Source organism: Trichomonas vaginalis, assembly GCF_026262505.1.
Source record: "Trichomonas vaginalis G3 chromosome Unknown ctg_114, whole genome shotgun sequence".
Taxonomy (NCBI): Eukaryota; Parabasalia; order Trichomonadida; family Trichomonadidae; genus Trichomonas; species Trichomonas vaginalis.
The window spans coordinates 112,881-140,237 of record NW_026529201.1 but is presented as its reverse complement, the minus strand read 5'-3'; the positions used below and the strand labels follow the sequence as shown (position 1 = coordinate 140,237).

Genomic DNA, 27,357 nt, shown 5'->3' with positions numbered 1-27,357 from the left:
TCTCCGTTTTTAGATTCTTCGACAGATTTTATGATAGAAAACCAAGATTAACAAATTTCTGGCATGTTAATGAAGAAATCTGCAGCTACCCTCAATATTATTTCAATAATCAGTATCGTTTCTCTACAATTTATTTTTTTCTCAATAATTTAACAAGAAATAACAATACACACTTGGTTTTACGTATAAAAGCTAAGTGTCGAACTTAATCAACTTTACTTACTTAGCAAATGAATATTTTTGTGGTTGCGAGTTCTGAATGCTGAAGTTTTAGATTTCTCTATAAATGATATCATTACACTTACAATGTTGTTCCAGTCTATCGCATAAATCATAGAAAATCCAAAAAAAAAAATAATATAAAGAAAATTCATGTCATGAAGTTCAAAAAATACCGTGTAACATTAAAATTTGTTATGCATAATACATTTTAGCTATTATTGATTTTTTTTAATTTTCGAGAAATTGAATGGTGAGTCCGATAGAGAAATTTTTAAAAATCCTAGTCCCTCATAGAAGTAATTTCCCTCGTCTCCCATACTTCCAAATGTATGCATATGACATAAACTTTTATGCATTACACAAATGGCCAATAATATCTATAGAGTAAAAAATTAGAAATTTAATTTTTTTATATGATAGTTATATTTCAGATTTGCGAGCGTAACTTTTTTCTCCATGGCATACTTGTTTTAAGAGCAAATGATCAAAATCGTCCTTCAATTATTGAAGGAGCTGATATCTTTTGAAAATTGAATTGAAAGGGTATTCAATTTTCAAATTTCCTCTCAATTTTGGAAACATATCAACTCTATGAATTAACAATTATGTGCCTTCACAGTTTATCAGTCATATAAGGTGCTTATAAAGAAAAAAGTTACGCTCGCAAAATATGTTTTTATATAGATTTCACATAAAATAATTATGTAATTTCTAAAAAGAATATTTTTGTTCTTGAATATTAAAGTGTATTGTAGTTTAAAAAGTTTTAAATATGTTGCTAAAATTTCAGGTTTATAGCTCATGTCTAGCATGACTTCTTCGTATGCGCAAAAAATCTGACACGTAAGGGTATCCTTAAGAATAAAATCATCGCCATACCCATATAACCTTAAAAGTGCAAAAAAGGGCCTGCCAATTTTGAATGCAAAAGAATTGGATTTTTTCCTTTTTAAAGGTGCACTTACGCCCCTATGACATGGCCTTCGATTTTGACGTTTAAGTGTTGTAAACAGAAATTCATCAAAAGTGACACCTCAGAAAAGCTAAAATATTGAATTTTTGGAATTTTTGATAGAGCACGTTTTTAAATATTAATTAAAGTAAATGTATATTTTGTAAAGATTCTTTTTAATAAAAAAATAAAATTTTGAAGAAGAACACAAAATCTTCTGAAAAATAATATCACATAAACTCATATTATTTTCTAATATATAACTATTTTATATAAAAATCAAATTCAATGATCTTAAAAGCGAATGATAAACCTCAAAATTTACGAATATAATGAGTGGGAATATAATGCTTATCTATCATAAAACCATATGAAATATCAATTTTTGCTTTACGCCTAATTTTTGACGACAATTAGCAAAAAATGTTAAATGTTAACACTCAGTCCATTTGAATATGAAAAATAAAATTGATATTTCATATGGTTTTATGATAGATAAGCATTATATTCCCACTCATTATATTCGTAAATTTTGAGGTTTATCATTCGCTTTTAAGATCATTGAATTTGATTTTTATATAAAATAGTTATATATTAGAAAATAATATGAGTTTATGTGATATTATTTTCAGAAGATTTCATTCTATATGCCTATGAAAAGTACTCTCAAAACTAACTTTTTCCTAATTATAATTAAATCTAGATATGAATATTATGCTTAGTATTATTTCATTTTTCTCGTTCAATTTAGAATTTACAAATGTCAAAAAATTGAGAGCTGTCACTTTTGATGAATTTCTGTTTATTACATAAGGTTAATTTTTAATGACCCTTCACGCCAGTTGTCAAAAATTTGAATTAAAGTCAGATGGCCGTAAGTACACTTTTAAATCTTTTAATTTTTGTCAATATGGTGTAATAAAGAAAATTTTATGATATAAATATAAAATAATTTGTTTTGTAAATAAAAAATAACGAAATTTACAATAAAAAAAGAGAAAAAATAAAATTATAACATATTCAACAAATCTTGAGCCTCTTTGATGCTCTTAGAGGCCAATTCGGTGCAGAATGCCTTCAGATCGGACACGAGTTCAGGAGTGAAAGGGTAATTCGACGTCTTAAAAATAGACATTACTTTTGTAAATATCCTTGTCTTTCTGAGTGCAGACTGACCATCTTTCAGACTCTGGATCAGTTTTATCGAGTTCTTTGCGTATCCTTGGAGGAAATCTGCAGGTGGAGAGCCACTGAGGACGAAATGTCGAACAACTTCGATTGAGTTGACTGTGACATCTAAAGATTGTAAGTTTTTGAGAATAGAAGGTTTCCGATTTCCCAAAGTAACGACGATTTCTTTTGCAACGTCCGGATTGTTCTCGATGAGTGAAGCAAATCTGTTTAGAGGGAATTTTGATTCATCGTATATTGAAGAATCTCTCTTGAATTCTGAAATTAAAACGTTTGATTCGTTTGGCTTTAATTTTGTGTCTGCAGCTTTTGCAATCAGGAGGAGGATCGATGATTTCGCAGATGTCGTTGACGAAGCATCGAATAAGAACTCAGGTGTTGCATAAGAATAAATTGGAGATAATTCTCCTTCAAAAATCGGTGCTATTTCAGGAATTGGACGGATGAACGGTGCTTCAAAGTTACTCCAGAAAATCTCGCTTGTAAGGATCTTAAGCAATGCCTGATCATGTGTTATATGCTGACAATTTGTATCTGGAGTATTAGAAACGATAACCGGCGAAATTCTGGGTGTAACTGATGGCGTTTTATCGAGAATTGGCTCCTTTTGAGATGGAAATGTGAATCCGGCAGACAAAATCGTATTTGCTGATTCTTTTGCTGCAGGACCAAATCCATTTCCATTCAAAACTGACGACAGGATTTCATGAAGCTGAGGGGATATGAAATTTGGATTTGATTGGTGAACAATGAGTAATGTTTGATAAATGTAAGCAAAAGGATTTGTTGGCTGTGATTTTCCTTCATTAAATAATATATAAACGCCAACAATTTGCTGCGCGTAATTTAACAAGCCGTCTGTAAGAAGAAGAGAGATTCCAGTTAATGCAGAAATGCGGTCATTGAAATCGAAATCTGCATTAAACTTGGAGGAGACTGTCTCGAGTGTGTCATCCCCGTTATTAAGAATCTCAATAACTAACTCGGCGACTGCTTGGCGTATCATTAAAATCTCTTTGTTTCGGTTGGCCGATAATTTCATTTTTTTTAGGGAGCTTTTTTTATTTGAGAAAACAAAAAAAATTTAATTACCAAATCAAAGTAAGAAAAGAGATAGCCTACTCATAATAAAGGTAAATTTTTGGATCGGTGAGCTTTTTGCAGAGTTTACTTTGATTTCATATATAGTCGCTTGGTCGGAACGGTATGATTCATTAGAGGTTTACAAAAATAGTACTGATGCTTGCATTTACACCTTATTTTCATTGATTTTGAGGTTATTTTTTCTTTCTTTGATATTTTTATTCTAAATTCATACAAAAAGAGCTGAATTAATACCTATTAGGAAAATAATTTATTTTTTCATTATCGAGTATTTTCTCTTACTTTATTGTATTCAGATATTGAACACAAAGTGCAACACGATTGAACAACATGAAAATAATAATTACCTTGAATTACATATTAATATTTAAATGCTAAAATTATAATTTATTAAAATGATTTTCATGTGAATTTTAAAAAACTAAAATTTTAAATAAAAATACATACATGATTTATTCCTATAAATAAATATATAAAATTATTTGGCCTCAAGGAATGCTCTGATCTCTTGAGTTGGATTTTCACTAGAATCACTGTATTTGTTGACGATTTCTACGACTCCTGTGACTGTTTTCGTCAGCTTATCAATCTTCTTTTCCATCTTTGATGCAACATTAGTGAATGACTTCTTTTCTTTCCTCAATTTTTTGACTTCAGTTTTCAAGTTATCAATTTCTTCTTCAAATTCAGATGATTTCAAGTCTTCTGAGCTCTTTATTATTTGTTTCAAAGACTTGTTTTCTCGTTCTGTCTTTTGCAATTTCTTTGTCAATCTCTCGTTTTCATCTTTTGCGTTTTGCAAAGACTCTAAAGCAGTTTGCAAGTTCTTTTCAACTTCTTCATTTATTTTGAGATAACTGTCATTAGAAACTGATTCATTTCTAGCGTTTTCAAGTTCTTCTTTCAATCTCTCGTTCTCTTCAAGTATTGATTCATTGTTTCTTCCTTTCAAAGAGTTCAATATCATTTTGTGTTCTTCAGATAATTTTTCGAAAGCAGCATTCTTTTCATCACAAACTTTCTTGAGAATTATCATTTCTTCTTTAACTTTTCTGACTTCTTCTTGTGCTGTCTCTTCTTTCCTTTTGATTCTCTGTATCAAGTTGTTCTTTTCTTTGTCACTTCTTCTTAGTTTCTGTAATTCTTCTTCCATTCTCTTCCTCATATCTTTTTCTCTGAGCATTTCCGATGTTCTATCTTTCTTTTCTTTGTTAATTTGTTTCATTTCTTCATTTTCTTTCTCCAATAATGAAATTCTGATCTTTAATTCTGAATTTTCTTTAACTAAATCATTGTTTATCTTCATTAGATAAACATCATTATCATTAGAAATCTCAGAAATACTTAATTTTGTTCCTAAAAGTCCGTTTTCTTTTTCACTTTTTGTTTTTTCAAGTTCAGACTTCAAAAATTCATTATCTTTTTGGAGATTTCTGATTTTCTGTGACAAATCTTTCTTCATTTTGTTGTTTTCATCTTTGAGCTGTTCTATTTCTTCGGAAATTGGGTCTTCCATTACAGAAAATGTTCCAGAAACTGCTGCAATGTCAGTAGTATTTGTTTGACTTATCTGGAACTTTCTGCGGTTGTCAATTGATGCTTGTGGACTGTTGTTCTTCAGAAGCTTAGTTAAATCAGAAATGTCACTTTTGGCTTTTTGTAAATCTCTAAGATTTTCATCATTTTGTTTTTCAATTTTTTCTTTTTCGGATTGAGAAGAATGAAGAGAAAGTTGAAGATCAGAAGTCAATGATTTGAGTTCTAAATTTTCATTCTTAAGTTCTTTGATGATTTTCTCATTGTTTATTGTTACTTTTTGTAAATTGTCAATTTTGAGTTTTTGATTTTCAATTTGATTTTGGAAATCATCAATTTCTATTTGAGAATTTTCTAATTCTTGTTTGAGATTGTTGTTTTCTCTGTTGATCTCTTGGATTTGCTGTTTCTGTTTCTTGATTTGTGTCTTGAGATTTTCAAGTGTTTCATTTTTGTTTTGCAAATCAATCAAAGAATTTTCTTCTCTTTGCTTGGATTCTTCGAGTTCTTCTGATAAATCTTCAACTTTCTTGTTCAATTTCTTGTTTTCTTCATTAGAAATTTGAAGTTTCTTTGCCAAATTCTCTTTATCATCATTTAACTTTCTTGTAAATGTTTCATTTTCATTTAACTTCTTGTTCAACAAATCAATTTGATCTTGGTTGTTTTCATTTGTTATTTCTTTGATTTGTTCATTAAGAGATTTGAGTTTCTTTGATATTTCTTCATTTTCTTGCTTGAGTTCATTATTTAATGAATTCAATCTCAAATTTTCTTCTTTAACTGAATCAAACTTCTTCTTTTGTTCATTAAATTCATTGGTTAATGAATTAAGTTTTGTTATTTCATGATTTAGTTTGTTATTTTCTTGTTTGAGATCATTATTTAATGAATCAAGTTTCTTGTTTTGGTTGTTGATATCATTAATTTCTTCTTTGGATCTCTTTAGTTGTTCATTAAGTTTTTGTGTTTCTTCATCAAATTGATTAACTTTCTTTGATAAATCTTCATTCAATCTCTTGTTTTGATCAATCAAATCGTTCTTTTCTGATGTTAATTTCTTAATTTCATTGTTAAGATCATTAACTTTCGTTGTCAATTTGTTGATTTGATCATTTAATTGTTTGTTTTCTTGTTCATTTGTAGAGTTAAGTTTCTTGTTTACTTCATCAAGAGAATCAATTTGTGACTTAGAATAATCTATTTCTTTGTTCAATTTTTGCAATTCTTCACTTTGAGATTTCAATTTCTTGTTGATCAAATCATTTTCTCTCTTCAAATTTTCTCTTTCTTCTTTGATTGATTCGAGTTTTTGTTGTAAATCATCATTTTGATTTTGAAGTTTTTGTTTTTCTTCATTTGATGATTTGAGTTTTTCAGAGAAATTCTCGATTTCTTTCTTTGATTTCTCTTTTTGTTCTTCAATTTCGTTTTTAAGAGATTTAATTTGTTGAGTTAAATCATTAACTTCTTTTTCAAGTTTTTCTCTTTCTTCAATGACTGATTTGAGTTTTTGTTGTAAATCATCATTTTCTCTCTTCAAAGATTTGATTTGTTGTGATAATTCATCTCTTTCTTTGTTAATTGATTTGATTTTCTCCAATAAATCTTCTTTTTCTCCTTTGATTGTTTGTATTTCTTCTGTCAACTGAGAATTCAATTTAGCTTTCATTTCTTCTATTTCTTGTTTAGTTTTCTCAACTTCTTTTCTGCAATTACTCAGTTTTTCATTCTGTGATTTGATTTTTTCTTCTCTTTCATCGATTTCTTTTTGAAGTTTGGAGATTTCTGTTTCTTTTTTTTCTTGTAATTCAATCAAAGAAGAAGAATGAGATTTAAGTTGACTTTCTAAGTTTCTGATTCTTTCTTCAAGTTCATTTGATGATTTCTTCACTGAATTAATGATTCCTTTCAAAGTTCTGTTTTCTTTCTTTAAGTTCTTGTTTTCAGTTGTCAAACTCTGGATTTTATCATTCTTTTCATCATCAAAACTCTTTGATTTATTTGTTAAATCATCAAGTTCTAAATCTCTTTGTTCTAATTCTTTTTCTAGTTGATTGATTTTGTCATTTTGATCTTTAACTGTTTTAGAAAATTCATAATTCTTGTCTTCCATTTGTGTCTTCGTTTTTTCAAGAATGTCTTCGTAATTTCTGATCTTTTCTTCTTTAGTTTGAAGCAAATCTTTCAAAGTATTCATTTCTATATCTCCTTTTTGCAAAGTATTTGATAATTTCTTGATTTCCCTGTTCTTATCGTCATTTTCTTCTTTCAATTTCTTATTTTGTGATTTTATTTCTTCATTTTGTTTCGTGATCTTTTCATTTTCTCTTTGCAAATCAGATAAAACAGATAAATCATTTTGCAAACCTTTCATTTTATCGTTCATTGAATTCAAAACTGTTTCATGTTTTTCATCTTTTTGTTTGAATTCTTTTTGAAGATTTTCAATGATCAAAGACTTTTCATTCAATTGGTTCTCCAAATCTTTAATTTGTTCATTTTCTTTTTGTACTTTCTTGATTTCGTTTTCAAGAGATTTGATTTTATCTGATTTAGTTTGGATTTCTTTTTCAAAAGAATTTGAAGAACAAGAGAAAGAATAAATTTCTTCACTCTTCAATGACAATTCATTTGAAAGACGTTCAATCTCTGATGTTTTGTCTTTCATCTCTGATTTCAATTTGTTTAATTCGATTTGCAAATCATTTAATTTGTTTTCAGAATAAGATAATCTTGTAATTTCTCTTTCTTTCTTCCTTAATTCGCTTTCAAGTTTATTGTTCTTATCCAAAAGATCATTTAGTTCTGTTTTAGCGTTGGATATATCTTTTTCTAAATAGATTTTCTCTGATTTAGTTGTTTCAAACTGGTTCTTGATTTCTTTGTTTTGTTTCTTCAAATTTTCATTTTCTTTTTGTTCTAAATCGAATTTCATTTTGAGTTCTTCGATTTCACTTTGCAAATCTTCTCTTTCCTTCTTAACTGTGTTCAATTCTGACTTGTTTTGCAATGATTTCGTCTTCAACAAAGTATTTTCATTTTGTAATCTTGTCACTTTTTCTTTGTTGTCATAATTTAATTGAGAAATTTGGAATTTAAGTTCATCAATTTGTTTCTTGTATTCTTCATTAAGAATGATTTGTTTCTTAAGGTTGAAGTTATCATTCTCAAGATTCTCTATCTTCTCTTCTTTCTCTTTATTGTCGTCATCAAAATTCGATTGTTTGAATTCTAAAATTGTCACTTTTTCTTTCAAGTTTGTGTTATCTTTCACCAATTTCTCAATTTGTTTTGTCTTGGAATTCAATTCCATCTGCAAAGCTCTAAGTTGATTGGAGATATTGGCATTTTCATCCTTCATTGTTTTGTTCAACTTCTGAGTTTCAGAGAATTTTTCTTCTGTTTCTTGGACTTTCTTTTGTAATTTCTCCAAAAGAATTTCTTTGGATTTGAGATCATCTTCTTTATCAGAAATTTGGTCATTTAACTTTTGTATCTTGTTCTGTAACTTTGTAAGTTCATTTTCGTAATTTGATCTAGATTTCAAACTCATCGACAAATTCTCAGATTCGGATTTAAGTTGTTCAATGATGTCACTTTTATCACTGTCACTTTTACGAAGATTTTCCAATTCTTTTTCATTTTCTGAGATAGAAGATTTCAATTCACTTATTGTATTATCATCGATAAGTTTTTGTTTCCTCAGATTTTCGATTTCTTCTTTTTGTGAAGTGATCTTTTCTGTCACTTTTTGAATCGACTTTTCTAAACCTTTCAAACGTTTTTCTTTCTCTAAGAATTCTTCTTTGAGATGTTTGAGCTCTTCTTTCTTTTGTTCATTTTCTTCTTCCAAAGATGATAATTCTTCTGATTGAGTTTGTTTCATTGTTTGTTTTGTTTCTGTCAAATCTTCAACTTTTGTATTTAATTTCTGAATGATTTTTTCTTGTTTCGTCAAAACTTTCTTCATTGTTGAATTATCATCTTTATATTTAGTCATTTCATTTTGTAATTGACGTTTTTCATCTTCAAGTTTAGATACTTTTTGTTCATAATCATTCAGTTGTTTCTTCATTTGATCTTTAACAAATTCATCAGTTTGTAATGACTTGATTTCACTTTGCAAAGTCTTATTTTCATTTTCTAATTGTTTGTTTTGTTTTTGTAGATTAGAAATAAGTCTTTCTTTTTCATTAGAATTAGTTTCATTTGTTGTTACTTTTTCATCCATTTCATTAACAGTTAATTTAAGTTCTCCATTTTCTGTTTCAACAAAAGTTAATTTTCTTGATATTTCATCATTAGTTTTTTGTAGTTTCGAAATCGTTTTCTCATTTTCATTGAGCTTCAAAACTAAACTCTTGTTTTCTTCTTGTGTTTTCTGCAAATCATTCTTCATTTTGTCATTTTCTCTCTTCAAACTAGAAATCAAAGAATTATCATTGTCACTTTTTCCGTTTAATTTTTCAAACTTTTCTTTTAGAGAGTTGTAATCATTTGTTGTCATCTTGAGTTCATCAATTGTGGCATTTAGTTTCTTTTGAAGGTTTTGAAGATCTTCATTTTGATTGTTTTGAGTTGTATTCAACAAAATTGTCATTTCATTCTTTTCTTTCTCTAAATCATCGATTTGTTCTTTTAATTTTCCATTTTCTGATTTAACATTTGTTAATTCTTCCAAAGTCTTATCAAACTTCTCTTGTCTAAGTTTGTTGTTTTCGTTCAACAGCTTAGAATTCATCTCAAATTTCTTCTCTAAATCATTCTTTTGTTTTTGTGATTCTTGTAATTTTTCATCTAAATTCTTGAGTTCATTTTCATGTTTATCCATCAAATCACTATTATCTTTAATTGACTGGTTAAGTTTGGATTGGATTTCATTGAGTTGTGACTCATATTTAGATTTCTGAATTTGAGAAGATTTTTCGGTTTCTTTCAATTTATTTTGTAAATCATTGATTTGAGATAAAAGATCTTCATTTGTCTTCTTGTTCTGCAAGTCATTATCTTGAGTGACTTTCTTGAGTGTATTGTTTTCTGTCTTCAAAGTTGAAACCAAAAATTGAAGATTTTCTGATTCATTTATAATCTTTTGTAAATCTTCAATTGTTTTATTTTGATCAATCAATTGTTGTTTCAACATTTCTATTTTAGCATTTTGTTGTTTAACAATTGAGTTGTTTTCTTCCAATTTCCTTTTAACAGTGAATAATTCATCATTATGAGAATTTGTCAGTTCACTTAAACGGTTTTGTAAACTAATGATTTCTGACTCATTTTTTTCTTTATTTTCTCTGAGTTTTTCATTTTGTTTCTTGAGATCAGCATTATTTCTCCTTAAATTAGTAAGTTCTTCATCGTTTTCTGATAATTTCTTATCACTTTGTTCTTTGTTGACTTGAAGATCTTCAACTTGTTTTACAAGATTTTCATTGACTTTTTTGAGATTATTTAGTTCTTTTTCTCTGTCATTCAACTGAACTTGTAAATCTCCTTTGTTTCTCAATGAATTTTCTAATTCATTTAGTTTGTTTTCAAGTTCTTTGATTTGCTCTTCTTGTGTTTGAAGTTTTTCGTCTTTTGACTTCACTTCATCTTGAAAAGTGACGATTTGTTCAGATTGAGATTTACTTTCATTTTGGATTTCATTTAATTGGTCTGATTTAGATTTGATCTCTGTTTGCAATTTCTCAAGTTCAGATTTAAGTTGTTTATTTTCATTTTCTGTTTGAGAAACATTGTTTTGTAAATCATTAATTTGTAATTCATTTGATTTTTGTTTTCCTTCCATTTCTTTGATCTTTTCATTATTAGTCTTTGATTCATTCTCATAATTATTAATCTTATTCTGCAAATTATTTAGATTTTCATCTTTTGATTTGATTTCTTCTTCATATTGATCAATTTTTGCTTGTAATTCTTCAATTTGTTTATGAGAATCATCTAAGTTCTGATCTCTTGTTTGAAGTTCTTTTTGGAATGATTCATTTTCTTTCTGTAACTCATCAATTTGTTTCAATGAACTTGTTAATTTGTTTTGAAGTTCTTTCAGTTCACCTTGAAAAGTGACAATTTGTTCAGATTGAGATTTACTTTCATTTTGGATTTCATTTAATTGGTCTGATTTAGATTTGATCTCTGTTTGCAATTTCTCAAGTTCAGATTTAAGTTGTTTATTTTCATTTTCTGTTTGAGAAACATTGTTTTGTAAATCATTAATTTGTAATTCATTTGATTTTTGTTTTCCTTCCATTTCTTTGATCTTTTCATTATTAGTCTTTGATTCATTCTCATAATTATTAATCTTATTCTGCAAATTATTTAGATTTTCATCTTTTGATTTGATTTCTTCTTCATATTGATCAATTTTTGCTTGTAATTCTTCAATTTGTTTATGAGAATCATCTAAGTTCTGATCTCTTGTTTGAAGTTCTTTTTGGAATGATTCATTTTCTTTCTGTAACTCATCAATTTGTTTCAATGAATTTATTAATTTGTTTTGAATTTCTTTCAGTTCACCTTGAAAAGTGACATTTTGAATTTGAAGTGAATCAATTTTATCATCTTTAGATTTCATTTGTTGGTCAAAGAACATTGTTTTATTTTCCAATTGTGAGATCATTAAATCCTTTTCTCTTAGAGAATCCTGGAATTCCTTTGTCTTCTTTTCATTTTCTTTCATTTTGTCATCAAACAATTTTCTCAAATTATTGATAACATCTTCTTTCTCTGTCAAATCATTTTCATGATCTTTTGTGGAATTCTTAATGAAATCCAACTCATTTGAGACTTTTTGAAGATTCTGCAAATTATTTTGTATCTCATTATCTTTTTGACTTATTGTATTTTGTAAATTACTTATTTGCAAAGTCAAATTTTTGATTTTTTCTTCAGAAATTTTATTTTCATTTTCTTTTTGTTTCAAAATCAATTCTTTTTCTTGTTCTAATTGTTTGATGTTATCATTCTTAGAGTTCTGCAAACTAAGTAATTCTCTTTTAGTCTTTTCCAAGTCATTTGTTAAATTACTCACATTGTTTTGCAAATCAAAGTTTTGTTTTTGCAATTTTTGTTTTGTGTCTTCCAAATTTTTGATTAATTTGTTTTGGGAATCAATTGTTTTGCCTTTCTCTTGTATAATATCATTAGAGTGTTTAAGAGAAGAGTTCAGAACTTGTAATTGCTGCTCTTTATTTCCTGTTTTGTCGAATTTAACTTGATTCTTTTTCAGAATTTCTTCAATTTGAGAATTTTTAACTGTTACGGAATCATTTAATTCATTGATCTCGTTTTCTTTGGATGTAAGAGATTGTTTAAGCATGTTTATTGTTGAGTTCATCTCTTCATTTTCACTTTGCAAACTCAATAACTCATTTTTGAGATTTTGAATTTCTTTTTCACTTTGTTTCAACTTGAGATTGGCTAAATTAAGTTTGTTCTGCATATCAAACATAGATACATTGTTATCTTCTATTGTTTGATGGAGTTCATCGTTATTAAATGATCTTTCTGGATAATTTGTTTTTGTCATTTCGATATCTTTGATTTTATCATTCAATAACTGATTATTGTGCTGTAAATCAATGATTGTTTGGTTCAAAGATAATATTTCTTTATCTTTTTGTGCAATTACTTGTTTGTTTCCGTCATCATTTGCTAATAATCTCTTTAATTCTCTAATTTGTGCTTCCAAATCAGTGTTTTTAGTTCTGAGTTCATTGAAATCAGTGTTTGGAACTGTTTTCAGTTTGATTTCTTCAATTTGGATCTCGAGATTTCCATTTTCTTCAGATAATTTTTGAAGATTTGACTCGTAATCAGCTAATTCCTCTTCTAACTGTTCAATCTTAGCTTTGTATTCGCTATTTTGCTTAGAAACATCATCAAAATCGTCTAATTTAGCTTCATTCTCCAAAATTTTTGCTTTCAAATCAGAATTTTCTTTAGAAATCTTTTCTATTTCTTCTTCTAGCAAAGTTATCTGTTCTTCATGATGTTCTAACTGTTTCTGATAATCATTGATAGCTGCTTGATGAACTTTCTCAGATAATTCAAATTTCTGCAAATCTTGTTTAATTTCTTCATCTTTTTTAGAAATTACGTCATTTAACTGGTCAATAGTAGTGTTTAATTGGCTAATTTTATCATTAAGTTGTTCAATTTCATCTTTTAATTTGTCAATTGTTTGCATATTTTCTGCATTTGTCAAAGTTAGTGATTTTTCAGTTTCTTTTAATAGATTTCGTTCTTTTGTTAATCTATCAATATCGTCTAACTTGAGTTGGTAATCTTCTGTCTTCTTTTTCTCCTCATTTATGTCATTTTGCAATTTTTCAGCAAAATCTTTAGATTCTTGTAATTCAATTTGAGTTTGCTTGATTTTATCATTTAGAGAATCAATTGTTTCTTGTGATGATTTCAATAATTGTTGTAAACCAGAGATTTTTTCATTCAAAGATTCAATTTGAGATTTTGAATCGAAAATAATCGTCTGAAGATTTTGAATTTGTTTTTCTAAATCTATTTTATTTTGTGTCAAATCATTGATTTCATTTTGCAAGTCATTGATTTTATCATCTTTCTGTTTTAACAAGCTATTGAGTTGTTGTATTTTTGTGTTCAAATTCGTATTTTCTTGCAACAAAGAAGAAATTTTTGTTTTTGAAGATTCTCCATTATTTTTAATCAATTCCTGTAATTCATTGATTTGTTTTTGCAACAAAGCGATCTCTTCTTGTTTATCATTCATTAGTTTATCATATGATTTCTTTGATTCTTCAAGGTTTTCATTGATTTTTTCCTTCAAAATTTGAATTGTTGAATCTTTTTCTTCAATTTTTTCTTCCAAATCTTGTGATTTTTGTTTCTCTTTTTGTAGTTGATCTTTGACAACATCCAGTTCATTATCTAATAGTTTTCTCTTCAAGTTTTCCATTTCATCCGTTAAATCTTTCATTTTCTGTTCATTTTGTTTAATTAAATTCGATTTTTCTTGATCGAAATCAATTTCCTTTCCTTTAATTTTGTTTTGCAAGTTTTCTATCTTTTCTTTATCTTTAAGTATCTGGTCATCTCTTTCTTTAATAGACTGAGATAACCCATCAATGTGTGTTGAGATTTGTTTGGAATGATTTTCATTTTCTTGTAAAATTTTTTGTAAATTATTTTGCAAATCATTGATTTTATCTTTCAATTTCATGTTTTCTTGCTTGAGATCATTAATTTGTCTTTCTAATAATTTAGTTTTATTTGTTTCATTTTCTTTTTGTTGTTGTAATTTTCTCAAAATTGTCAAAAATTCGTCAGAAATTTTTTGTTTTGTTTTCTGAATTTCGTAATTAAAATCAGCAAATAACTTGTTTAAGAACAGTTTAATGATATTTAACTGGTTCTGTACTGATCCTGCGAAATCTTTCTTTTTATTTCTTAATTGGTTGTTTAAATCCTGAATATCAGATTTAAGTTGTGTATTTTCTTTTTTAATTTGATTAACTCTTGAAACTAATTCTTCATTTTCGGATTTAAGAAGTGAATTCTCACGTTTCATTTTAGCAGAAGTATCAGGAGTTTTAGGTGCTGCATTTCTAAGACTTAATATTGTCTCATTTAGCTCTTTTATCTTATTTTCGTAATCCGAAATCACTTGATTTGTTTCAAGCATGTTTTGGATATCGGATTCATCGAGATTGGAACTATTCTCTTCTTCCATGTATTGCGTTGATGGAAGTGGCTGTCGAGAATTCTGTAACTGTGACTTCAAAAAGTTAATTTGGTTATTAAGAGCCATGTTTTGGTCTGTTAACGCTTTGTTTTCCTTGTCTTGGTCTTGTAATCTTCTTCTAAGGTTCTCAAGCTCTTGTTGGAATGGATTTGTCCTTTCTTTTGGAGAATTTAGATTTGATTGACTCAATTCATCGTATTTTCTTTGGATATCTTCAATGAAATTCTTTTGTGCTTCGTTAATCTGCTTTAATTTGTCGATTTCGTTCTGTTTTGCCTTGAAATCGCTTGATGAATTTGCAGATTTGCTTTGAAGATCTTTAATTTGTGATTTAAGAGCTTCAACTTGGTCTGCAGCAGCTTTCTTCTCTTGATTAATGGTGTGAAACTGCTCAAGTAAGACATTATATTTTTGTTCAAGCGTTTCGAAATCTTTTGTCTTGCTTTTAAGTTTCTTATCTGCTTCCATTAATTTCGTATTTAATTCTGCCACTTTTGATTCAGTATCTTGAAGAATTGATTTGATTGGAGATTCGGTATTTTGATTTTGACTAAGTTTGAATATTTCATTACGTGCATCAGCCAATTCTGATGTTCGTTGAGAAATTAAACTCTCTTGTTCTCGATTCTTTTGTTGTAATTCTTGATTCAAATGACGTAAATCTTCTATTTCTTTCAAATTATCTGCGTTGTTTTGTATATTTAGGTTGGACTTATTCGAGTTGTTAAGTTCGTTTTGTAGTGCTTCAATTCTATCGAGAAGCTGCGAATTTTCTTGAACCAATTCTTCTTGTTGAAGGCGTCCATATCTCTCGGATGCAGTTCTTCTCATCTCAATAGTAATGTTCTTCATGTTGATTACTGTCAATTGCGGTAGAATGTAGATTAAATATAATTCTGAAGACTGATCTCTTGAAATAGGAGTTCCTTCTATATCTAAAAGCGTAAGATTTTTACATTCTGTAAGCTTATGTAGCTCTGATATATCTGATATTGGATTAAAATTCAATCGAAGTTGTCTAAGATTCGATAGGTTCTTGATATTCCTTGGTATCTGCGAAATATTGTTATGATTTAATGTAATTGATCTGATTTGACGCAGTTTAGTCAGAGGACTGATGTCTGAAATTTCGTTATAAGAAAAATTAAGTTGAGTTAAATAAGGCATCGATTGAATATTAGTGATATCTTTGATACCATGACCAATGAGGCTTAAACTGTCTAATGAAGAAAATTTAGATATTGGTTCAATGTTTGCGATATATCCACGTTTTGGTGAATAATCGAATCGAATTGACTTGATATCATCGCTTTCCTTAGAGCCAGTAAGATTTTCTATAAACTTATCATTGAAAATAAGTCGTGGAATAGTTGCCCGCTCTAAGCTAGACATCTTTCCCCCGCGAAAATAAACGGTCACCTAAAAATAAAAAATAATCATTGTTTGAGAAATATTGTAATAATTTGAATTTTTATATAAAAACACAAGCTAAACTTTTATTTATTTTCATTTTCTATCAATTCAATTGTAAACTTCAGAAAATTATAATACATCTTTCCAAACCTGATTCATTCGATTGGAAGAGGAACAACCATTCAACGACTGCGGACTGGAATAATATGATAGACCTCTACTGATGTTATCATAATTAACCAAGAAGAAAATAAAATTAAGTAATGAATCCTACAAAAAATTAATAATTTACGTTTCAATCTATTATGCTGAATGATAATAATCTACTACAATCCCCGAAATGTACAATAAAAGTTACAATAGTAGAAGCTATCCAAGATTATGAATTCATAATTGATCATAATTGTTATTTAAATACATTTTTATTAATTAAAAATGCTGCTTTATTTACTTTGTAAATCTGTAATTGGAGTTCAATCTGAAACATTTTTCGGTTCATATGAATTTTTAGACACAACTAATGTGATTAAAAATCCTGTTTGCTCTAGAGAAATATGTGTGTTTCCCTATCCTTGTAATTCGAATAGTTCGTGTAGCGGAATAAAACTGAACATGAAAAAGGGTACTTATCTACTTGAAGTTTGGGGACCTCATGCTGGTTCACGTATAGTTGATGAAAAAGGTTATGGTGGTTATAGTTATGCGCTTGTTTATATACCTAAAGATCAAATAATCCATCTTTATATAGGTGGAATGGGCGAATATTATTTTAATGATAATAGGCTGACTTATAAAGCATTTAATGGAGGGGGCGCCGGATGTATATATGGTGGCAGCGGTGCTACAGATTTCAGAATAGATACTAATCTTAACTCTAGGTTCTTAATTGCTGGTGGAGGTGCCTATGACCATAACCAAGCTTCCAGCAGTGCTAATACATATGATATCGGAGGAGGAATTAAAAATACCCCTACTGATGCCAAATTTTTTGGAAATGGTAAGAGTTATTCAGCTGTTTCAGAATGTAAAAAATTTAAAAGTGATTCCCCAACTACTGGTTATTATGTATTTTATTCAGGTGGTGGCTGTGGTCTTTATGGTGGAGATGCTGGAAAAGGAGGTTCAGGTTTTGTTTATCTAACAAGACATCCTTCTTCTATAAGAGATATAAATGAAATATTTGTGATTGATGGTCGAACATACTCCGGTTTAAACTATTTTATAGATGGAAGAGCACAAATATCCCTATATTCTAATGCTGATATGTATAATTTTGGACCACGAAGAATAAGTGTTTTCTTGGGAAATTATATTTATTCTCAATCACATATATTAGCGGCATAATTTATTCTATTTCATTTGTTTATTTTGTCATAAATCTAATAAAAAGAAAGTTGCATATATTTATTATGTGATGTCCTCAGAGAGATAATTCACTTTTTAGGCGGAATGTTTGTGAGTTTTCCCCATGAATAACATTAATCACAAATTAGACAATATGTGGTGCCAATCTAGGACTATTCATTGAAACAGTTGACTGGATGGATTTTATCCCATATATTAGCCGAGTAGTCTATTTTATTATGGTATACCATAATAAAATCATTCAAACTTTTGAAATCTGAAACTTTCAATTGAAAGAATGCGCTTTATATAATCACGTAGCCAAAATCAATATAATGGATAAAAATTTTCATAGTTCAAGTGGCCGATCAATAATCACATTCAAAACAAAAACTCATTGAAATTTTGACAATTTTTTCTCAAATTTTTGACAATTAACGATACAGAAAATTTTTAGATGGAGGAGAATAAATATAATCATATTTTTCGAAGTGAAATTTTATTTGACGATGGAAAAATCGATAAAAAGTGTTTATAGGAAGTGACAACTTCATTTTTCGCATGGCACTTCGCGTTGCAAGCGGTAAAATCCTCTTTGGAACAGTTATAGCAGCTATTACGAAAGCAGGAGCTTCAATTGTTAACAACGAGAAAGATAAAGAATCTTGTCCGATTGTGTGGTATGACACATTACATGAGCAAGATCACGACATGCAAGGTATAAAACCATGGCAACTTGTTAACAGATTGCCTGGAATCAATTACATTTGCAGAAAAGCTCCTCTTTTCCGTCTTTTGAACAGAATGTCATTAAAGCTTCCAGCTGTATACAATTTCTTCCCAAAGAGCTACATTGTTCCCCAAGAATACCAACAATTCCTTGAAGATCGTAAGTCTTCAAACAAGAAATACATTTACAAACCAAATAATGGTTCTCTTGGTAACGGTATTGTAATTATCAAGCCTGAAACGAAGTTCAACTATCAGAAGTCATCAGCGGTTATCCAGGAGTTTGTTGAATCCGCATTAATTAATAACACCAAATTTGACTTAAGAATCTACGCTTTAGTTGCATCAATCCATCCATTGCGCATTTATGTTTATCGTGATGGTATTGCAAGATTCTGTTCTGCACCAAATAGCACTGATTCACAATTTGGTCAGATAACAAACACTGCTGTCAACAGAAAGAATCCAAATCATGTTTCGATTGAACAGATAACAAAGACTGTCTCCGAAACATTTGCTGAACTTGAAAGAGTTACAAATACTCAAGTTCTTTGGGGAAAAATTGACAGAATCATTGTTTTATCCGTAATTTCTTCACTCAAAATCCTCAGATTATCCGAAATCAAGTATTGTCCAGCCCATCTTTTCCAGCAATGCTTCCAACTTCTTGGATTTGATATTTTAATTGACAAGAACTACGAGCCAAAGATCTTAGAAGTCAACTACCGTCCTTCTCTTGCTGCAAATATTGCCAAGGAGTCATCACTCAAGATTGACATGCTTTCAACTCTAATCAAGATCATGACTCCACCTCAAGAACACATTGTCAAATTATCAACAATGTCTGAAGAGCAGATCAACAACATGTTCAACAAGAAGGCTGCACATCCAGAGATATTACAAGACATTGTTAGGGAAGGAAGAAGTTTGAACAAATACATTTGTGTTTATCCAACAAATGACAATGAAAGAATGGTTGAATACAAACTTGCAATGAATGTTGTAAGTAAAATGAGTGGTTCCATTGATTCTAGAGGTAATATTCCATTCATGGATGTTACTGAACAAGTAAAAGAAGAAAATCAACCAGAACAAATCAAAGAAAATGTTACAGAATCGAAAAAGTTGTCTGCAAGAGAGTCAAAAGGAAATGTCTCAGCGAGAAAGAGTCTCAACAATATTTCTGTTCAGAAGAAAACGGAATTTAGAGCACCTATTGTAGGAGAAAGTTTAGCTCTCAAGAAAACTCCTTTGGTTTATTCCCATAGTAGAGAAAAAGATTTAACTATTCCTAAGCATCAGAAGATAACAGTGCCTTCAAGCCATTATACTTCTAGACGTCCTATTCATCGAGCAACTCATTTACTTCCAAAGTGAAAATTATTTATATTTTTTTGTTTATTTAAAAAATGATTATTGTTTGAAATTGTTTTAAAAATGACAAATGTTTTTAATGAAAGTATCTCGTCAAATGATAGAAATATAAAAGAAAAAAAAATCCAATAAAAATATTAGAACGAAAAAAACGTAAATTGGAACGTAAGTTTCATGGTTTAATCAGTGTTTGAATGAATGCATCTTGCTATTTTAATATAAATATTTCTTTATAAAAATTCCTTTGTTTCTAAAAGGATTCGTATTTGAATGGCTTACCAAGATTTGGTATATGAATGATATAATTTGAGAAATTCTTATAGCTGAAATATTTTTAAGATATTGGATAGTGGGAGTTCATTTGACAAAATTGAAAAACAGATTTTTGAGATAACACATTCAATCAAATTAGATTATGATAGTTTCATATGATGAAATCGTTTCATTTATATGTTTTTTGATTTATTCGTCTTTTGGATTACCGTGCTTGAAGTGAAACAGAATTTTCTTTTAAGAAAATATTCAAAAATTTCTGAATATTTATATTCAGAAACAAGTATTATTCGAAATCGAATAAGGGTTTCGTTTTGCTAAAATTGTCACTTTTATAGCTAATTAATTTTTGGTTGTTTTGCGAAACCTAAAAAAAAATTCGATAGTCATGCTTATAGAACCCTCTTGCTATTGTGTCAAAATTGCGAAACCGATAGCAAAAATATCTCGCAATATCAAAAATGAGACATTTGGTGAATTATGCATTATACAGATTGAAAATATGATTTTTGAAAACATATCATCATTTTATAGCTAAATCGAAAGTAATTAATATCATATTAGATTAAAATGAAAAAGGAATAGTATCGTTAAAAAAAAAAGGTAGTGGGGCTTCCAGGCGCGTTGCGCCCTCTAGCCCCGAAGATGTTTAGTATAAATGAAGTTTTTATTCGGAGGGCTTCCAGGCGCGTTGCGCCCTCTAGCCCGAAGATGTTTAGTATAAATGAAGTTTTTATTCGGAGGGCTTCCAGGCGCGTTGCGCCCTCTAGCCCATAAAAAATTTCTGAGGACGAGCCAGCCGTTGACTTTTTTGTAGAGCACTCAAAATAGTATAACTTTGTCCGGACAAGTAATGGTCTATCGTCGCTACAGGAAAAGTTACAGGCGTTCCAAGGAAGTATACTTTGAGAAGCCTTTTCTCCCTTATAGAATGAGATAGGACGGTTATTTTACAAAACTGACAACACTTTGACCGAGTAGTTTTTTGTGCTGAACAAAAAGTGTCATATAAACATCTGTCAAAAACCGCTTTTTAACTTCACTTAAAATGCCACGTAAGCTACGTAAGAATATACGTAAGAGGAAGGGAGCATTGAAACATCCAATAGTAAAACTGACACCACAACAACAGTTGCAACAACAAATGATGAATGACCCCACTATGTTGCAACAAATGTCAAGCAACCCTATGCTTTTAAACCGAGTTATTGGTGCACAGAGTGGAGGTTTAAGAGCGGCACTTTTAGCGAAAATGGCAGGCTATGGTGGAGCTGCAGACGGAACAGCTTATAACCTCAAAGTCAAATGAATTTGAGTTCACTCAAAAATCAAATAACAGATGTCAAAAAGTCAAACATAGACATACAGAAACAAATAAGCGAAAACGAAAAGAAACTAGAATATGACAGACACACAAAGAAACTCAATGAGTTAAACGTAGAGAAAAAGAAGAAAGAAGAACAACTGAAAGAACTAAGTACAGAGGAATATGCGAAAAAAGTGTCAGAAAAAGCAGCAGAAGTAGCAAAAATGGAACAAGATGTTATAAATTTGAAAAACCATACTACTCAATATAAAGTACTGAAAGATGAAGAGATAAAACAAAAAGCCCTGAAGACATATATGGATAGCGATGAGTATAAAAAGAAGTTGAAGCAAATGTAAAGGCAGAAAAACTTTTACAGTTGCAAAACCAAACCGTACAGTATGAAAACTTAGCACAAGAAAGTAAAAATAACGACACAGCCATGCAAAAGGCAATGAAAAGCGCAGAATATATAAAAGCTAATAATGACTGGTTAGATGCCCAAGCCAACGCTAAAGCAGCCCAACTTCTAGGGTCAATAAGGACAAAAATACAAGCGGATGAAGACAGTTCAAATGAAGCTTTAATGAATGCTGACTTTAAGAATGCCTTCGAAGCTCTTCATAGTAAGGTGAAACTAGTGAACGACTTCTCATCTGGAAAGAAACTGAAGTCTGAAGGTTTCGACAAAGAGTTAAGAGAAGTAGCACAAAATATGACGAAAATAACAGATGCAGCAACGAGACAGGCAGTTCAAAGTGCCTATGACGCCGTTAGAGCAACTGTTGTGGAAAGTCAAGAAAAAGAGTTACAACAGACCAAAACAGACCTAGTAAATGCTTTCTTAAGAACGAAAAGTCAGGTAGGACATTATGCTGCAGATGGAACATATGTGCCAGCTGGTGGAACTTATATACCAGCTGGTGGAACTTATATACTAGCTAGTGAACTTATATACCACCAAACCCTCCAAGAGAAGCACCTGCACCAGGACTACCTAAAACATTTACATCGTCACATGGACACAGACACAGGCATGCACCAAAACAACAACAACCAACAGTTCAAAATCCAGCACCACAACCAACAGTTCAAAACACTACACAACAACCAACAGTTCAAAACCCTGCACAACAACAACCACAAACAGAGCAAGGACATAAAAGAAGTAGAGAACAAGGAAACCAAGAATTCTTAAAAATGCTTAAGGAAGATTATGGTTACCCAGATACTCTTGACTTTAGTGACAGATATAAAGAAGCTATTAAAAAGTTCAAGGAAGGAAATACTGACCCGAACCTATTTAGCTTTATGGTTCAGCACCAAATGGGATATAATTTCAAACCTGGAAAATACAAGCTCGCTAAGGGATATGATTTAATAGCATATCATCCAAATGACATGGATGAATTTACTCCGAGATATTTGATGTCAGAGCTAAATGATAATTCAACTCTCTTCATGAAACGCGTAAAAAATAGAGACGGAACGAAAGAAGAAAGGTTTATGAGTCCGGATGACTTAGATAGGGAACTTGTTAAAAACGGTCTCGGAATATATGAAATGTCAGCAGATGAGGTACAAGAAACTCAACAGGAAGAAGTTCAGATACAACCAGACATGGAAGAAATAGTTCAGCAACAACAGCTAGAAGAGCCTGAAGGAAACGAACAAGTCCCTCCTTTGGAAACTAACTTCACAGAACTAGATGAAGATTTGGAACAGCCGAAAAATCTTGACCCTCAACAAGACTATGAGGTGAATATGGAATCTTTCCAAGAGTCTAAGAAAAATTCGGCTGACAGAGTAGAAGAATATCGAAAAATGTTCACCGACATACAAAAGACTCCAACATCAGATGAAAATATTCAGCATAGAATGGAAGTACTGAAAGAAAATGTACGCAAATACAATAATCCTTTTTACTTACGACCATATAACGTTCAATCTTTGGCTGAACTCGGTGAAAATAAAAGGTTAAATTTCAACAAAACATATAGAAATGAAACATTGTTTAAAGTTCATTCAGAACCTAGCCAATATGGAAACAAACCTACTTTTGTTTCTGCAGACTATGGAACTACAATGAGATGGGGTCATAAAGCTAATCCGGATAGGTGGTTCATAAACTTACAACCTCAATTCCAAGAAGTTGTAGACGCAATGGAAGTGAATGGTGAACCAGATATAGCTGGTATTTTCAGCGCGGCTTTAATGCCATTGAAAGATATGAAACATGCAGATATTTTGGACCAGTATGAAATGAACATGGCTGATGGAAATATAACACCTGACGTTCTAGAACATTTATCTCAAAGAACTACACAGAACCATAGAGATGGTATATTTGGTGAAGAGTTTAGAAAGAAAGTTAGGGAGAGAGAAGGAAGAGAACCTATTGTACATGACCTTGCAAACGAAAGTTTGCAAAATGTCATAAAAACTTACTTTGCAGACAATGAACTGAGAAGGGATGAATATTTAAGAAAATTCAAATGGACAGTACCAAATGAAATGTTAGTATTGAAAAACATGTTCCTTGACAAAATAAAACCAACTACAGAAATAAATGACGCAAGACTGAAACATTGGGTAAAAGCTTTCCCATTCACAAAAGATATTATTGGTAACATGGAAAGAAAACCAGAATGGCTACAAAAACATATATTTGGAAACGAGCTTATTCCATATGGACAAGCTCTGTTTGAAGAGCTTGAACCGGAAACTCAGGAAAGAGTCATGCAAACAATAAGCGAAGACTCAAATACAAACTATGACAAAATCTTTCTAGGATATAGGTTACCTGAGATGGGCGACCAGAGCCCAAAGGCAAAAAGGACATGGGAAATTTACAACATACTAGGTGAACATGAGGCAAAGATGCAACAACTTGAAGCAGAGGGCAAGTTACCAAAAGCGACACCAAAGAAGAAGAGAAGAGTAGAACAAAGTGAAAGTAGTGAAGAAGTAACTTCATCTAGTGAAAGTAGTGGCAATGAAGGAAAAAGAAGAGTTAAAGATTCAGTCAGGAAGAAAGTAAAGCTTGGTCCGAGTGGGTTCTATTATGACACATAAATTCAACTATTCTATATTTTTACCCATATGAAATGTACGCCGCTCAGAATATAACGCCAACAGTTTTGGATGCCATGAACGGAAATGTTTCCGAATGGTATAACGAATGCGACAATGCCATTAGAAGGTCAGAAATAGTTCCTGGAACTTACGAATATACAACTGCTGTTTCTTATGGAAACGTAGGTGAGTTTGGAGAAGGTTCTTCAACAACAGTAGATATTGCTTGCGACAGGTTTCATATTATTTCTATTGACAACTCATTCTTATACGTGGAACAAGACATTGAAATAAAACCTTCTGCCAAGTTGTCTGACAAGAAAGGTTGCAATGGAATTTTCTATGTTGGATACCAATATGCTCCAGAAGTTTTCATGTGATATAAGATATATTCTAACTCTGACTTAGTTCAAACAGTAACATGGGCAAACTATGAATGGTTCGCTTTGAGAAACTCAGTACAACCACAAGCTAGAGAACAAACAGACCAGTATGCAAATATTGAGAAAATAAGAAGACTTGACCCTAACGTTCCAGGAGTTTATGTTAACCTTTCTGGACAAACTGCAGCAGCAGTAACCAAAATAAAACTGAAACTAAGAGTTCCTTTGTCATCTTTCCTCATCTTCAGGTTTTTAAGATACTTGCCAAACTGGGCAGGAAAAATTTCTATCGAACTTACTCCAAGCAAAAATAACTTAGTCATTGCACCAACACAAGACCCATTCAGCATTACTGTAGCTGGAACTGGTGGAGCCAAGTTCTGTGACTTTTGCAAAGACAAAGTTGACTTAGACTTTGGTTTCTCAAACCTCAACAATGAAGTAAACTATTATTTCAATGCTGCTGGAGATGCTTGGGACCCAGTTAAGTTCACATGCGAAAAGTTTGAATGCAAGAGAATAGAAAGCAGACTTGCAGTCTATATGTTGGACCCAGATATTTCAAATGCTTTAGCTGCCAAATATATTGCAGTTCCACTTATGTTCCCTATACACCAAATATCTGTCAAAGACTTTGCAGGTGAAGTTGGAAACCAAAGTGCTGACCCAGGTGCAAGAACAGATATTGCCTTAACAACTGCAATGAAACATGCAGATACTATGTTTGTACTGTTCAGACGAACTATAAATGACTATTCTTGTTTCTACAACCCTGGTATTAAATATCATATAAACATAGATGGCAAATATTATCCAAGAGAAGAATATTCTACAGTTGAGGATATGAGGTCATACAACTTGACATTAGATGCTATGAACTTTAACAACAACTTCACAACAACCATTAACCCTGAAATGCAAAGTTCTATTATGCCATATGTGAAAGTATGGACTCATACAGGAGGTCAAAAAACTCAATATACAAATGGAGACCGTTCAAACTTTTGGCTTGGCATTCCATTTGCTGACTCAGAAGACTTTATGGGTGGTATTTCAACTGTTGGTACAGTTCAAATACAATATACTGGTGACAGAGACGGTCCAGATGAATTGAGAGCAAAGAAGTTTACAAAACCAATAGCACTTTTCACGGAAGATGCTCTTTTGAAGATTCGTTCGATGAAACCTGCTGGGGCTCCTCAGATTGGTATAACGACAGCTTCCATCGAGCAGATTTTGGCAGCAGGTCAGTAAGTTGTTCTTGAACTGACTTCTCTCCGTCAAATATTGACAGTACGCCAGTTTTGACATAATATTGTATTAAACTTTCCTTTAGTAATATCGGTCAGTTTTGAAGTTATATTTTTGTCTGCTTCAAGAACTTTCACCATTTCAGTTATACCAACTTTCTTTGCTTTATGAAAATATTTTGGTTCAGCAAATATTGCTATTCTATAACATTTTCCATTGTTTGTGTAAAGAACTATTCTGTCAATGTATTTGTATTGTTTGTGAGTATAAACCTTGTTTTGCTTCAATTCAATAAGATATCCGAATACGTCCATCTTTTTATTCTAAGTAAAATGTCATTTCCGAAAAATAGAAGCGTAAGTGTTTCAAAAGGTTTAATGGCGGTGGCAGATGTGAAGTTAAATTCACCAACTCAAACAAACAGTCAAAGTGTTATTGTCAATGTCAAAGACAGAGATGTTGAAGTGGGGAAACCATACGAAGACGAAGATGGTATAACAATTGTTCCTGTAAAAGAACCAACATACCCTGAAGTTAGCAGAGACTTAAGTTCTGTTGCAGATATTCGAAATGACTACCAACAACTGAAAGACAAACTTCAAACTCAGGAGAAGATTTGTCAAGCTTTAAGTATATGTTAAACTTGGTCGAACACAACCCTGTAAAAGTGAACTCATATGTCATTGCACCTCATGAAGTTTTGAAAGAACTATTGAAACTTTTGACAGAGGCAGACGATATAAACATCAAAGAAATAGAACCCGACATTAGTTGCTGTGGTGTTTCATATAATGTCATTGACAAGATATACGTTATGAAGGAGGTGAAACGTTGAACTTAAAGTATAGTTTCCCAGACGTTATATAAAATATTTGACGACCACAACATTTCATTAAAGTTTTTTTGCTAAGTAAAAATGTCAAAACTTCTTGAAAGATGTTGAAGAAAAATAATATAGACTTTATTTCATGTAAAGGACTTTACACACTTTGAACGATATGAAAGACCCTGTTTTGTTTGTTCGTGTAGACAAAGGAAAGTTCTATGTCTTTACAAAATATTTGAACTTCTTAGACAGAGAACTTCAAGAAACGCCATGTGAAAGTTTAGATGAAGTTCTTCTCCACTTTCAGAAAAACTTTTAAATATATATAAATGGCAGAAGACATAATGGTTTATACTTTACGACTAAAAACCCTGAGTCATAGTAATTCTATAACAACAAACTTACAAAGTCCTCAAGGGCGATATTGTAAACTAACCTTAAACACAATGACGACTAAAGCCTGTTTTGCTCTTTTGACACCAGAAGACTTTATTGTTGTGAATGGTAAAAAATACTCCTTTGAAGATACTTACTCAGATATACCACCAACAGGTTTTGTTGACTTATTTAATACTTTTAAGTACGGGTGTAACATGTGCTGCAACTAGAGCAGGTTTCATTATGTTTGGATGTCCGACTGAGTTTACTATTAAT

The 27,357-nt window shown here is 30.7% G+C and overlaps 6 protein-coding genes across 6 annotated transcripts, besides 4 other annotated features; 4 read left to right on the top strand and 2 right to left on the bottom strand.

Moving 5' to 3' along the window:
* The first annotated feature begins 1,176 nt into the window (after positions 1-1,176).
* Positions 1,177-1,197: a mobile genetic element.
* Positions 1,198-1,223: 26 nt separating this feature from the next.
* Positions 1,224-1,261: a mobile genetic element.
* A 684-nt stretch (positions 1,262-1,945) lies between these two features.
* Positions 1,946-1,982: a mobile genetic element.
* A 160-nt stretch (positions 1,983-2,142) lies between these two features.
* Positions 2,143-3,371, bottom strand: TVAGG3_1075150 (gene silencing by RNA; the record flags this gene model as incomplete). The annotated part of the gene is made up of 1 exon (XM_001323068.2): positions 2,184-3,371. The coding sequence occupies one exon, from the start codon at positions 3,369-3,371 to the stop codon at positions 2,184-2,186; it is 1,188 nt and encodes a 395-aa protein (XP_001323103.1).
* Positions 3,372-3,947: 576 nt separating this feature from the next.
* Positions 3,948-16,121, bottom strand: TVAGG3_1075140 (axoneme assembly; the record flags this gene model as incomplete). Its single annotated transcript, XM_001323067.1, has 1 exon — positions 3,948-16,121. One exon carries the CDS (start codon positions 16,119-16,121, stop codon positions 3,948-3,950), a length of 12,174 nt encoding a protein of 4,057 aa, XP_001323102.1.
* Positions 16,122-16,754: 633 nt separating this feature from the next.
* Positions 16,755-17,486, top strand: TVAGG3_1075130 (glycine-rich protein family; the record flags this gene model as incomplete). Its single annotated transcript, XM_001323066.1, has 1 exon — positions 16,755-17,486. One exon carries the CDS (start codon positions 16,755-16,757, stop codon positions 17,484-17,486), a length of 732 nt encoding a protein of 243 aa, XP_001323101.1.
* A 529-nt stretch (positions 17,487-18,015) lies between these two features.
* On the top strand, positions 18,016-19,626 carry TVAGG3_1075120 (positive regulation of cilium movement; the record flags this gene model as incomplete). Its single annotated transcript, XM_001323065.1, has 1 exon — positions 18,048-19,592. One exon carries the CDS (start codon positions 18,048-18,050, stop codon positions 19,590-19,592), a length of 1,545 nt encoding a protein of 514 aa, XP_001323100.1.
* Positions 19,627-23,196: 3,570 nt separating this feature from the next.
* Positions 23,197-27,357: part of a mobile genetic element that runs on past the window's edge.
* TVAGG3_1075110 (uncharacterized protein) lies at positions 24,276-24,623 on the top strand (the record flags this gene model as incomplete). Its single annotated transcript, XM_051256509.1, has 1 exon — positions 24,276-24,623. The coding sequence occupies one exon, from the start codon at positions 24,276-24,278 to the stop codon at positions 24,621-24,623; it is 348 nt and encodes a 115-aa protein (XP_051076285.1).
* TVAGG3_1075100 (protein of unknown function, DUF4106 family) lies at positions 25,170-25,880 on the top strand (the record flags this gene model as incomplete). Its single annotated transcript, XM_051256508.1, has 1 exon — positions 25,170-25,880. One exon carries the CDS (start codon positions 25,170-25,172, stop codon positions 25,878-25,880), a length of 711 nt encoding a protein of 236 aa, XP_051076284.1.